Source organism: Schistocerca cancellata, chromosome 3 (genome assembly GCF_023864275.1).
Source record: "Schistocerca cancellata isolate TAMUIC-IGC-003103 chromosome 3, iqSchCanc2.1, whole genome shotgun sequence".
NCBI lineage: Eukaryota > Metazoa > Arthropoda > Insecta > Orthoptera > Acrididae > Schistocerca > Schistocerca cancellata.
Window position 1 is genome coordinate 281,784,799 of NC_064628.1, and position 13,549 is coordinate 281,798,347.

Below are 13,549 nucleotides of genomic sequence, written 5' to 3' on the forward strand. Positions count from 1 at the left end.
TACGATATTTTTCTGTTAAATCAGTTTGATAATTATATACAATAATATAAAATTATTTTAATCTTTGTAAATCTTACTCGCCTCAAACATATATGTTTTCATTGTAATTGCCCGCTCATATACTTATACGCAGGAAACTGTGTACAATAGTAATTTGATCAGTTACCGGTTCTGGAAAAATCTAGAACTTCTTGCTGTGATATATCGTTTATTACACGCACCAGAGGTTAATACGTTTTTGTCTAGATAGAGAGTTGTAAGTTAGTCTTTATGCTATGAACAGAATATGCGGCATGTAAGTCTTTTATGTTGACAACTGTGATTTGTATTGAGAATGCACACAAAATGTTCTACGAACTAATTAACTAAGGACAGTAATTGGTAAGAAATTTGCGTATGCTCGGAAGGAGACTCTCTTTACCGGTGTCTACAAAGCTGATGCATAAAATTCGTTGGTTGTCACGTCAGGATGGAAAATAAACTGAAATTTGATGAAAATGTGAATAAGTATCTTCACTAATGTTCGACAAACCTGAACCTTCACATCATCCCAAAGAGAAACCAACGGTAGCAAATACAAATACATCCAGAAAATAAGACGTATTAAAACTTTGTGCTCATCGTAACACAATTTTAGAACTGTTTTATAACATTTCTGTTTCCCGTATTGTACAACTACCCATTTACGTAGCTATATGACTAGCTGAAGAGTTGGAGTTCTTTATCAACAAACTACGTAACAATGACTTAATAGGGTATAGGGAGCACACTGTTACTCGTATACCAAGACACTGAAATTCCCGAGTCACGGTACCGTAGCGCACAGTAAGAGATCCAAAACAAAATGACACAGTCCGTTGATGAAATGCAGTATTGCGCAGTTATTCGTTTTCTACATTTGAAGGAGGAAAGCACGTCAACAATACATGTTGAGAATGAGATTTTCACTCTGCAGTGGAGTGTGCGCTGATATGAAACTTCCTGGCAGATTAAAACTGTGTGCCGGACCAGACTCGAACTTGGGACCTTTGCCTTTCTCGGGCAAGTGCCCTACCAACTGAGCTACCCAAGCACGACTCACGCCCGGTCCTCGCAGCTTTACTTCTGACAGTACCTCGTCTCCTGCCTTCCAAACTTTACAGAAGCTCTCCTGCGAACCTTGCAGAACTAGCACTCGTGGAAGAAAGGATATTGCGGAGACATGGCTTAGCCACAGCCTGGGGGATGTTTCCAGAATGAGATTTTCACTCTGCAGAGTGAACTTCTCATTCTGGAAACATCCCACAGGCTGTGAGTCGTGCTTGGGTAGCTCAGTTCGTAGAGCACTTGCCCGCGAAAGGCAAAGGTCCCGAGTTCGAGTCTCGGTCCGGCACACAGTTTTAATCTGCCAGGAAGTTTCAATAGATATTCACTTCGCGTTAGTGTACGTCAAACACCGAACGAGGTAATCAGTGGTTAACACACTGGACTAGCACTCGGGAGGACGACGGTACAAATCCCTGTCCACCATGATTTTGGTTTTCTGTGATTTCTCTAAATCGCTCCAGGCAAATGCTGGAATGGTACCTTTGAAAGGGCACGGCCCATTTCCTTCCGCACCCTTCCCTACTCCGAACTTGTGTTCCTTCTGTAAAGACCTCGTTGTCGATAGGTCACCAACACTAATGTTCCTCCCTAGCTTCCTTGTATGTCAAGCACCATACTACATGACACAGTGGTTACGTGACGCAGGCGGTTGCAGTGTTGTAAAAACATGTTTGAACGACGTAGAACGAAGTAGCAGGCCGTCTCTCCGCAAAGAACCGGGAATCACAAGAGAAGTGGAGGTCTCGCTACGCGGTGAGCGTTGTGTCACAATCGAGGCGACAGTGGGAAAAGCGAAAATAAGTTTTAATCAGTCTTACCGTCTTGAACGACACTTTGAAGATAATAGAGACCACCGCCCACCACATTCATGACTGCTCACACCTGTACAAAAATCCCGCCGAGCCGAGGCAGCATCAGAAATGTTGCCGCTGTTTCAAGCCAATCCAGATGACATCTTTAGCCACCTAATCATGATGGGCGAGTGCTGGGTGTATCACTATGAACCGGAGAAAAAGAAACGAAGGAAGCAGCGGAAACGTGGACTTGCCACGGTCTAAACAGGTGAAGACCCAGTCATCATCGAGCAAGGTGATGGTGTTTGTCGGGACTACTACGGTTAACCGCTAACAGATGACACTCGTATGGGACGAACTGTTATAGGAGCATACTACGTACCGATGCTCTCTGACGAGTTTACCGAAGATAGTCAAGGCGAAGAGACGCTGGAAGCAGTCCGAGGATTTTTGCTCAACGGAAACATCACAGTTCATTCTACACACGACCGAGTTCTGCCTCTCCCCCTCCCCCTCTCCTCATCCCGTACCCTCCCTTATTTTTCACGCGGCACCCAGTGAATTCCTCCTTCTTCCTCGGATGAAGAAACAATTCCTTGGCTGGCATTTCCAGAATGAGTTTCAAGTTCGAACGTTTCCCGAGCAGCCAGAAAGGAGCTTCTGCATCCGAGGACTCCGCCACATCCATCATCGAGAAAATGTGCAGCATTGAAGGGTGGACACGCAGAGAAGTTCTAACATCATTACCAAGTTTCGTGGGAGCAGTTTGATTTTGTTGAGGTGATAATTAAAACTTTAGCTATTCTCGTAGTAAGCCGTAACAGGTGGGAGATGTAACGCCGCAGCTGACCGGAGAGTGTAGAGAGGAGAACACCGCGGGGTCCTTGGCCGTATTCGGCTCAAGGGCGGCCCGTGGCCATCCAGCTCAGAAGGTCACGGCGCTGCCGCTGCAGCCGCCTGTTCGCCCCACTGCTGCGTCACAATGTGCTTCGCGTAGTAATTTTCCTTTCTGTGCTTTCGTGGATTTTTAATTTAAATTCTACGATTTCGTTGCAGCCTTTCTGTTACAGCTTCGAAATGGAAAGGTAGTCACACCAGATCCCCAAAATATTGTAAGTTCTGGTGAATATTTTCAATCTATAACTGCAATATTTGACAGATTTGCGTTTGTCCGAATTGCTTGCCATTTACGGTCAAATAAAAAGTTGCAATTTACAGGATAATTAATTTCTTTTATAACAAAAAACCAAAATAGCGTTCCAATATCTAACAGAAAAACTTGAAAAAGTGAGGCATTTAACATAAATATTTCCACACAATTCACTGATCCCACAGGCCCCCTCCTTTTGTACTTCAGATACTTGATTTTAGCTAAAACATAGCTTGAAAGAGGGTGGAATCGTAAATTTAGTCAAACATGCGTAGTATCGCAGTCTACTATTGACCAACGATCCCCGTAAGTCTGGCTCGTTATATAGGACAACAGGCGCGTACTTTCAGACAAACAAAATATTAATCATAATAAATAAAAAAGCGCTAATTTTATTAATAACATACATTTTATCGACGAGATGATTAAAACTTTATCGCTACTTCCTCCTCCCGTTAAGTCTGCTGCTATTACACTCTTGTTACATTCGTTTATGTATATTTAATAAATGTCCAGATGAGAACACATAGTATGTAAATTACATAATAACGGTGTTAGGGAGACCTTTTACGTGTAAAAAGCTATTGAGTATTTAACTCTTACATTTTCCTGATGAAATACGATTAGGGCAACCACTTTTGTACTTTCCGACATTTTCAGTTAATGTAACGTAACAATAAAAAGAACCATTCGTCCATCAGGTAACTTATGATACCCACAAAACCTACGAGGCACACCGAAAGAACTTGCTATAGTATATTTCAGCAAATATCAGAAAATTATACTTCTGTATAAGATATCTTAGCGATTTTTCATTAGATCACCCGTTTTTCTCGAATAGTAGACAACAATAGGAAAGCTGTGATTCGATATTTCGCTTTTAAAAATTAGTTCTGTGCTAACGCCTTATAAAGAGGAACAGAATCCAAGATTCGTATATAAGCGATTAGTCTGTTCCGCGACTGATATATTTCGTAGTAATTCTCTCAGCTCTGCAGATCTGTTAGACCCAACACCGTCAATGGCTTTTCTCTCTTACTATTCCGTCAATGACCATACTAGTTAGTGTTGGGTACCTGAGATCCAAACGTACGTTGGTAACACTTTTGTTTAGACATTTCGTACCTTGGCCAAGTGGATAACGTTGTTTGAGGTATCGAGTCATCGAGTACCCACTTCTCAGACACTCACCAAGGGGTTGGAATTTGGACAGGGTATTCACAAATGGGAATATTTGCAAGCATGTTTCTAAAAGTCCCTAGAATCTCGGTCAGAGCCAGGAAACTGGGACTATATGAATTTAGTACTAAGACAACACTGTCTCACTCACAAATACATAAGGTAGATAGACTCTGTGTCCACTCACTCGTTCATATTTGGATTGCCCTCTGCGTCAGATATTATTTGGCTTCCGTTTTCCTTTCCATCGGTCTTCTGGTTAGTTCGATGCGGCCTGCCACAAATTCCTCTCCTGTACCAACCACTTCATCTCAGAATAGCACTTGCACCCTACGTCCTTAATCATCTGCTGGATGTATTCCTTTCTCTCTCTTCAGCAATCTCTCCAAGTACCACGGAATCTATTTCCTGATGTCTTAACACATTCCATGAATCTTTTCTTGTCAATATTTTTCGTATGTTCCTCTCCTCGTTGAACCTGTGGAGAACCTCCTCATTTATTGTCTTATCAGTCCACCTATTTTCAACATGATTTCCTGGCAACGCAGGAATATATCCTCTTTTCTTGTGTTAGTCGTTTTTAAGTCTTCCTTGCTTCGTACGACATTTTTTTTATCTTCGTGTTCTTCGTGCTCCTCAGTTTTGTTGTTAAGTTTATCGCCAATCTTATTTATGCTACTCCTTATTACTATCGTCTTTTCGGGATACTGTCAATCCATCCTGTGTGCTGATTAGAATCGACATTCTTTTCAACAAGTCCTGCAATCTTCCTCACTTTCAAAGAGGATATCAGTGTCGTTAACGAATCCTGTCATTGATAGACATCGACTCTGAATTCTGAACCCTCTCGGGAAACATCCTTTTATTTCCGTCATTGCTTCTTCTGTTTGTAGACTGAAGGCCTGTCTGAGGCCCTTTCTCACTGGTAGACTTTGTTCTTAGACGTCTATTTTTATTTTTCTAACATGGTTCTTGTATATTTTGAATATAACCAGTCTTTCTACATAACTTACTGTCATTATCCTGAGATCTTCAAATATCTTGCACCCTTTTACACTGCCGAAAGGTTTTAGCTATGAATGTGTCCCGATTTTTCCCAAACCTGACTTTGTTATCGAGCGCACTATCAGACTTACCTTGCTGGTGTCTTCCGTATCCTAATGTCAAACTTATCATTTTACATAACCTTAATTTTCTTTTCTCTTCTTGTGTATGTCGTCTATTGGGAAGACCTTTCAATTTCTGCACTTGAGCGCCTTTGGGGTCCCTCTCAGCTTGGCGCAACAAATAGGCGCTTGTGTCGCTTTGGCCTTAAACCGACGCAGGTTCCAGTCAAATCTTAACGCAGATCATTCAGTGTCAAAACTGGGTTAGGTAGCAGGACTTAAACAACCTGACACGAGGTGTTCATTGAACAGATGTGTGTAACATCCCCAACATGTAGACAACGGAGAAAAGAGCAGCAATCCATTGCGAAATCCCTTGTTTTATTATGATATATATAGATTTCAACTGTTACATGCTAAAAATAACAAAACAGGAGAATCAGGAACAAATTTAACATAGTTCACAAAGTATCGTAAGTGCAAACAACACAGGACATAGTGTCATGTAGTAAACAACACCGTTTATTACGTGATTCTTTGGACTAATGTCACCTGCTGTTACATGGTATGTAACAACACATGGCACTTTGGACTAATATCAATGTTGTTACATGGCTTGTAACTGTGCAATGCTTATGTTTGCACTTACGATTCGTTATTAACTATGTCTGTTCCTGATGCTCCTGTTTTGTAATTTTTAGCACTAAAGACGGCTATGTAATAACTGAAACCTACACTACTGGCCATTAAAATTGCTACACCACGAAGATGACGTACTACAGACGCGAAATTTAACCGACAGGAAGAAGATGCTGTGATATACAAATGATTAGCTTTTCAGAGCATTCACACAAGGTTGGCGCCGGTGGCGACACCTACAACGTGCTGACACGAGGAAAGTTTCCAACCGATTTCTCATACACAAACAGCAGTTGAACGGCGTTGCCTGGTGAAACGTTGTTGTGATGCCTCGTGTAAGGAGGAGAAATGCGTACCGTTACGTTACTGGCTTCGATAAAGATCGGATTGTAGCCTATCGCGATTGCGGTTTATCGTATTGCGACATTGCTGCTCGCGTTGGTCGAGATCCAATGAGTGTTAGCAAAATATGGAATCGGTGGGTTCAGGAGGGTAATACGGAACGCCGTGCTGGATCCCAACGGCCTCGTATCACTAGCAGTCGAAATGATAGGCACTTATCCGCATGGCTGTAACGGATCGATCCCTGAGTCAACAGATGGGGACGTCTGCAAGACAAAAACCATCTGCATGAACAGTTCGACGACGTTTGCAGCAGCATGGACTATCAGCTCGGAGACTATGGCTGCGGTTACCCTTGACGCTGCTTCACAGACAGGAGCGCCTGCGATGGTGTACTCAACGACAAACCTGGGTGCACAAATGGGAAAACGTCTTTTTCTCGGATGAATCCAGGTTCTGTTTATAGCATCATGGTGAAGGCATCCGTGTTTGGCGACATCGCGGTGAACGCACATTGGAAGCGTGTATTCGTCATCGCCATACTGGCGTATCACTCGGCGTGATGGTATGGGGTGCCATTGGTTACACGTCTCGGTCACCTCTTGTTCACATTGGCGGCATTTTGAATAGTGGACGTTACATTTCAGATGTGTTACCCTTCATTTGATCCCTGCGAAACCCTACATTTCAGTAGGATAATGTACGACTGCATGTTGCAGGTCCTGTAATGTTCGACTGCTGCCCTGACCAGCACATTCTCCAGATCTCTCACCAATTGGAAACGTCTGATCAATGATGGCCGTGCAACTGGCTCGTCACAATACGCCAGTCACTACTCTTGATGAACTGTGGTATCGTGTTGAAGCTGCATGGGCAGCTGTACCTGTACACGCCATCCAAGCTCTGTTTGACTCAATTCCCAGGCTTATCAAGACCGTTATGACAGCCAAAGGTGGTTGTTCTGGGCACTGATTTCTCAGGATCTAAGCACCCAAATTGCGTGAAAATGTAATCACATGTCAGTTCTAGTATAATATATTTGTCCAATGAATACCCGTTTATCATGTGCATTTGTTCTTGGTGTAGCAATTTTAATGGCCAGTAGTGTAGGTCTACTGCAATAAAACGACGGATTTGGCGATTGACTGCTGCTCTTTTCTCCATTGTCTATCTTATCGCTGTGCAGAATAGGATCGTATGGATTCCAATGTAATCACCAACATTTTCCTCACGCATTGGAAACACTTACAAGGGAACCTCCCCATTGCACACCCCTCAGATTTAGTTATAAGTTGGCACAGTGGATAGGCCTTGAAAAACTGAACACAGATCAATCGAGAAAACAGGAAGAAGTTATGTGGAACTATGAAAAAATAAGCAAAATATACAAACTGAGTAGTCCATGCGCATGATATGCAACATCAAGGACACTATGAGCTCAGGAGCGCCGTGTTCACGTGGTTAGCGTGAGCAGCTGCGGAACGAGAGGTCCTTGGTTCAAATCTTCCCTCGCGTGAAAACTTTAATTTTTATTTTCAGACAATTATCAAAGTTCAGGCACTCACACATAATCAACTTCGCTCTCCAAAATTCCAGGACATGTTCAGATTTGCTTGGACATATGAAGGATTTGACGGTCTATGCACATTGAAAAATTTGGAAGCGTTAAAAACATATGTTTTGACAGAGCAGAGGGAAAACTGTGCGATTGTGAAACTGTTGCATTCATTTGTTGCAGTTCATGTGACAAACTCTTATGTTTTCATTACTTTTCTGGGAGTGATTATCACATCCACAAGAAAACATAAATCGGGCATGGTAGAAGAATCTTTTTACCCATTCGCCAAGTGTACAAGATAGGTGGGTCGACAACATATTACCGAGCGAGGTGGCGCAGTGGTTAGACACTGGACTCGCATTCGGGAGGACGACGGTTCAATCCTGCGTCCGGCCATCCTGATTTAGGTTTTCCGTGATTTCCCTAAATCGCTCCAGGCAAATGCTGGGATGGTTCCTTTGAAAGGGCACGGCCGACTTCCTTCCCCATGCTTTCCTAATCCGATGCGACCGATGACCTCGCTGTCTGGTCTCCTTCCCCAAAACAACCCAACTCGACAACATATTCCTGTCATGTGACGCACATGCCGTCACCAGTGTCGTATAAAATATATCAGACGTGTTTTCCTGTGGAGGAATCGGTTGGCCTCTGACCTTGCGATCAAATGTTTTCGGTTCCCATTGGAGAGGCACGTCCTTTCGTCTACTAATCAAACGGTTTTGCGGTGCGGTCGCAAAACACAGACACTAAACTTATTACAGTGAACAGAGACGTCAATGAACGAACGGATAGATCATAACTTTCCGAAAATAAGGAAAGTAAACTTTTCACTCGAGGGAAGACTTGAACCAAGGACCTCTCATTCCGCAGCTGCTCACGCTAACCACGGGACCACGGCGCTCCTGAGCTCATACTCTCCTTGATGTTGCCTATCGTGCGCATGGACTACTCAGTTCGTATATTTTGCTTGTTTTTTTCATAGTTCCACATAACTTCTTCCTGTTTTCTCGATTGATCTGTGTTCAATCTTTCAAGGTGTATACACTGTGCCAACTTATAACTAAATCTTAAGGGGGGGGGGGGGAGCGATGGGGAGGTTCCCTTGTTAGGATTCATCTACTTTTCACAGCCGGATGCAGCGACGAACAAGTTGTCTAGTGTGGTGCGCTTTGTCACAAGAGGCCTGCTCTCTAAGTACAGCGGCGCGGCGTCGCTTTTGCAGAGGCGTCGAGACGAAGCGGGATGGTGGAGGAGTCGCCGCCGGACGCCCAGCCCGTGGCGGGCGAGCCCGTCGCCGGGGCCCAGCAGCTGGGCGCGCAGCACGACGGGCTGGACGCCGACAGCGCGGACGCGGAGCCGGGCGGCGTGGTCGACTTCTACCGCGACTCGGTCGTCTTCATCACGGGCGCCACCGGCTTCATGGGCCTCGTGCTGCTCGAGAAGCTGCTGCGCGCCTGCCGCGTGCGCAAGGTCTTCCTCCTGATCCGGCCCAAGCGCGGCAAGGACGTGCAGGCGCGCCTCGCAGACATGCTCGCAGACCCGGTGAGTAGGCGGCACGGTGTCCAACGAAGAGTGTCGATACGTGACCCGAGAATGGCGTCGTAAGTAAAGTATAGTCTGTCGGTAAATTGAAGAGCGAGCGAGCGAGTCCCCACTCTATCTAGCCAGCTACGTCACAAGGCTCTTCTACAGGCTGTTTCACAACATTGTACCGGCCATGCCGCGGCGCGCGCTTCAAATCTGTGGCGAATCCGTGTTCAGATACGTCTCGGTTGCGTTTATTTTTAGACAAATGCATTAAGACCATAAGGATTACAAAAAACGATAGCTTCTTCCGAAACACAACATTATAGAGTAAATAATATTAAGATAAGAATGGAAGTCAGGATTATACTACAAACATAGAACCGAATACCTGTTCATGTGAATGTATCGTATGTTCCTCTATTGCTGTTCGTAAAACGAACCCCATATAATACAATCAATCTGTAGAATTTGAGGCTTATTTTTACTTTGTGTTTCTACGAAAAGGTAGAAGTTTTCTTTGAAGGACTGTATTGAAACTTAACAAGTTTTGCAACACGAAGAGTGTTTAAAAAGTAAGCAGAAATTTATAATTTTGCGTGTTGTATTAGTCCTATTTGCACTACTGTTTTGTCTCTGTTTTCGTAAACATGCCTCAAAAGTATGTGTTCAGTGTTATGCATATTGGGTATTTACTCTGATGTCAGCTGTCAGAAAGGCTATATGTGTTTTGGTAGCACCAACGATTATTTGTTTTGTATAAATATAAATTAGAGAATCTGTATTAAATTTTGTTATAAGAAATGGAATAAAGGGTATGAAATTTTTAGAAATGGTAAATTTTTCTTTTGGTGAGCCTGTTATGAGTAAACCAAGGGCAGACAAGTGGTATAAACATTTCAAAGCAGGTCTTAAAGAACAGCGGTTTTACAAGCATGGATGAGATTAAAAATGCACAGTTAAACAGACCTACAAACTATCCCAAACAAACAGTTCCTAAAGTGTTCCGGGGATTGGAAAAATCACTGGCATAAGTGTATAGTATGTAATGGGGAACATTTTGAAGAGGATAACATTGCTGTAGATTAACAAATAAAGTTCTTACGAAAACATAAAAATTAATATTTGAACGCACCTCGTATGTCAAGCTTTTTGCTTAGAAGTCAAGAATCGGTGTAAATGTTTCGAAGGAAATTTCAGCAGTGTTTAGAATAGCTATTGCGCACATGCGTTAAGCAATATGTCTTAGAATCAGGTCAACAGTAACCGAGATAGAGATTTAGTGTTCCATAAGCATCACAGGTTTTACGTGATTTTGAAACTGTCTGTAACGATGGGTTTCCTCTCAAAATTATTAGTTTTCCTTCGTGACGATTCCAGTAAACCATGCGGCTTATTTTTCCATTGATTACTTATGCGTCCTATTAGATGAGGCTGACGTTTGCATAAATTGTATCACTTTGACTGGGACTGGTAATATTAGCCACCAGTTCTTTTTGGGTCGCCTCCTTAATACACGCTGTAATAACATTAGAGATGATCAAACGCTCGTTACTCCCCAAATACCTCCTCTACTTCGTATTCTGCACATTTTCTTGCAATGCTAGACGATTATCCATCACTTCCGGATATCGAAGTACATCAGTATGTATACAAAGTTAACTCACTGACACTGGCAACTAAGATCCCACGAACAGAAACGGCCTATATCACTGCACGCCGTTCTACACCGCTAGACAGATAACGGGCAACAGATTTTGGGTGCCCCTGTAGGCCAGTGGCAGCGTTCTTCCGGGAGAGGCCACTTCCCCCACCAAAAGTGTTGCTCGCTCTTGAGTTTACTGACAGACTATATCGGATACATCAGAGTATCAATACTTATCTTTGATAAAAAGGATATACAGTAGAACCTCGATTAACCGTCACCTCTGGGGCAACGAGGAAGAGAGAGATGGTGACAGTGAGAAGAGACAGCAGCAGTGGGAAGGAATGAATGAGATAGCAGCAGTAAGAGAGAGCAAGAGACGGTGACAGAGAGCGTGGACAGTAGTAGGACAGAACAAATGGAACAGTGACAGTTGGAGAGTCACAAAGAGATATCGACAATGAGATGGGCTGGATGACTGAGTGAGAGTGGGTAAGTGGGAGTAGTGGGTATGAGCGACTTAGAGCAATAGTTTAGGGGGTGTGAGGATGTTACAGTAAGGGTAGGTTGGGTGAGTGAGAGGTGAGTTGCACGTTAAAATGAATGTGATTATGTTCGCAGGCAAAATTGTTGGGAAAATTTTTAAAGGTGCCAAGGAAGGCAGTTTGTACCCCATTTTTCAGTCAGTCTTTTAAACAGGATTGTATTCGCCTTTTTTGTGCTCCGACAGGGGCATTTTTCCGTTGCTTCGTGTGTATTTCATAAATTAGGTGGCTTTTGCTTGTTAGAATAAAATGTTACCTGTTCAAGGGTATTTTCTTTCTTGACAAGTCTGGTATGAAAAGCGGCAGGAAAGCTATGTTATTCAAATGCTTTGCAGCGTTACATGTCGAAGTGTGCAAATTCTGCTGTCGTTTCCCACAGCGGCTCTCTTTCATTTATTTTGCTAATATGATGGCTCCCGGAGATAATATTATTTACCTCTTCCTTACACCTTTCTCCTCCCTATGGCAGTCTGAATTGGTGTGCATCTTATTCCCTTAGACTACTGAACCCTTTTCAAGAAGAGTTAACTCCGTTGTCTCTGTAAACGTCGTTGTTCGGGGGGCGTTAAGCCTTAGGAGCCATTCGAGATAGTGTTCATGCTCAGAATTGAGAAATATGGGAAAAAATCTGATGGTGACTTTACCGATTGTTTCAAGTATACTTTTAATCAAATTCATCATCTTACCAGTTCACTGACTGGTTTTTGTGCTTCTTGACGTTTCCCCTTCATAATTAAATCCACAACAGGGGGACACATACAAACGTACTCTCGTAAAATCTCTGATGGATTCGACAAACTTGCAAGGTCTTGGAACATGCTTCTTTGAATTCACTCCACACTGTCCTCTGCATCTTGCAGAAAAATGGTTTGACTATAAGTGTCTTTACCGACACATCCTTCTGTTATATACAGTGCATCGTATGTGTTTCCAGGCACATTCAAATTCCCTGACTTTAACTTTCATGAAGTCTTACGAAAAGTTGGAGGTGATGCTGCTATTTAAACTAATCGTAATGAACCTTATTAATTTTACCATGTAGGAAAATCATTGAAAGTTTGGGTTGTACGCAGCCATATGATGCCACATGGGCAAGTCAGAAACCATAGCTGATGCATAAATTAACAGTAATGTATTACAAAAATAAAAAGGAAAGGTTTCCAAAGGACCTAGCGCAAATTATGCAAATACCAGTACTATACAGTAAAAGAGCTGAATTTTTTCAAAATCTTACCCCTAATTATGTGCTCAGTCAGCACAACAAGCTATGAAAGTAAATCGAATACATTCTTGGAGAACGTTAACTCTTTCAATTTTAAGGAAGATTGTAAACCCAAACGCCATAGGAATAATAGAGAGCTGCAGTGCAACACTTGTGTGTTCTCTCATTCTTAGGGGCCCGTAGTGCAAAATATGTCTTCTAATGACATGCTTATTATGAATAGCAGCCAGCTGCACTGCTCTTTAAATGTTTTTTTCGTTTTTTGTTTTTTTGTTTTGTTTTATAAATCATTTAGGATGAGTCCATTTCGGTATATTTACATCATCAGGTGCTCTGTTATAAAAGATTCGTTTGGTGTCTTTCTCTTACTTGTAATATCGTTACAGCCATTGCCCGTCCTTTGATAGAATTATTAGTTTCTCCTTAGATATACGCTGGAGATGTATATCTGATCTTACCCCTAATTATATGTTCAATCAGTACGACTCTATCAAAGTACTCGCATGCTATTTTGCTCTTGACATTTTGGATTACATATTTACATAGTTACCATTATAAATAAGTGATGTGTGGGAAATAGGTTGTTTTTTGTATTATTTTGTACGTTTGGTTGTAACTATGTTTTGCCTGGAATTTGTTTTAGTTTTGAGATTTTTATTTTTCATTTTTATTTTTTCATAATAACTTTGTCACTGTCTATGATTTGTGATGTTTCTTGCTGTTATGAATTTATTCTGTACGCTTTATGTTGGTATCGCT

General features: G+C 42.4%; 1 protein-coding gene across 1 annotated transcript in view; it reads left to right on the top strand.

The window, feature by feature from the left end:
- LOC126174946 (fatty acyl-CoA reductase wat-like) overlaps positions 1-13,549 on the top strand; it is a 247,393-nt gene that overhangs the window by 155,748 nt on the left and 78,096 nt on the right. The window contains exon 3 of the mRNA XM_049921403.1: positions 9,077-9,396. Within this exon, the coding sequence (XP_049777360.1) occupies positions 9,077-9,396 (320 nt within the window). The remainder of the gene's footprint in view (positions 1-9,076; positions 9,397-13,549) is intronic.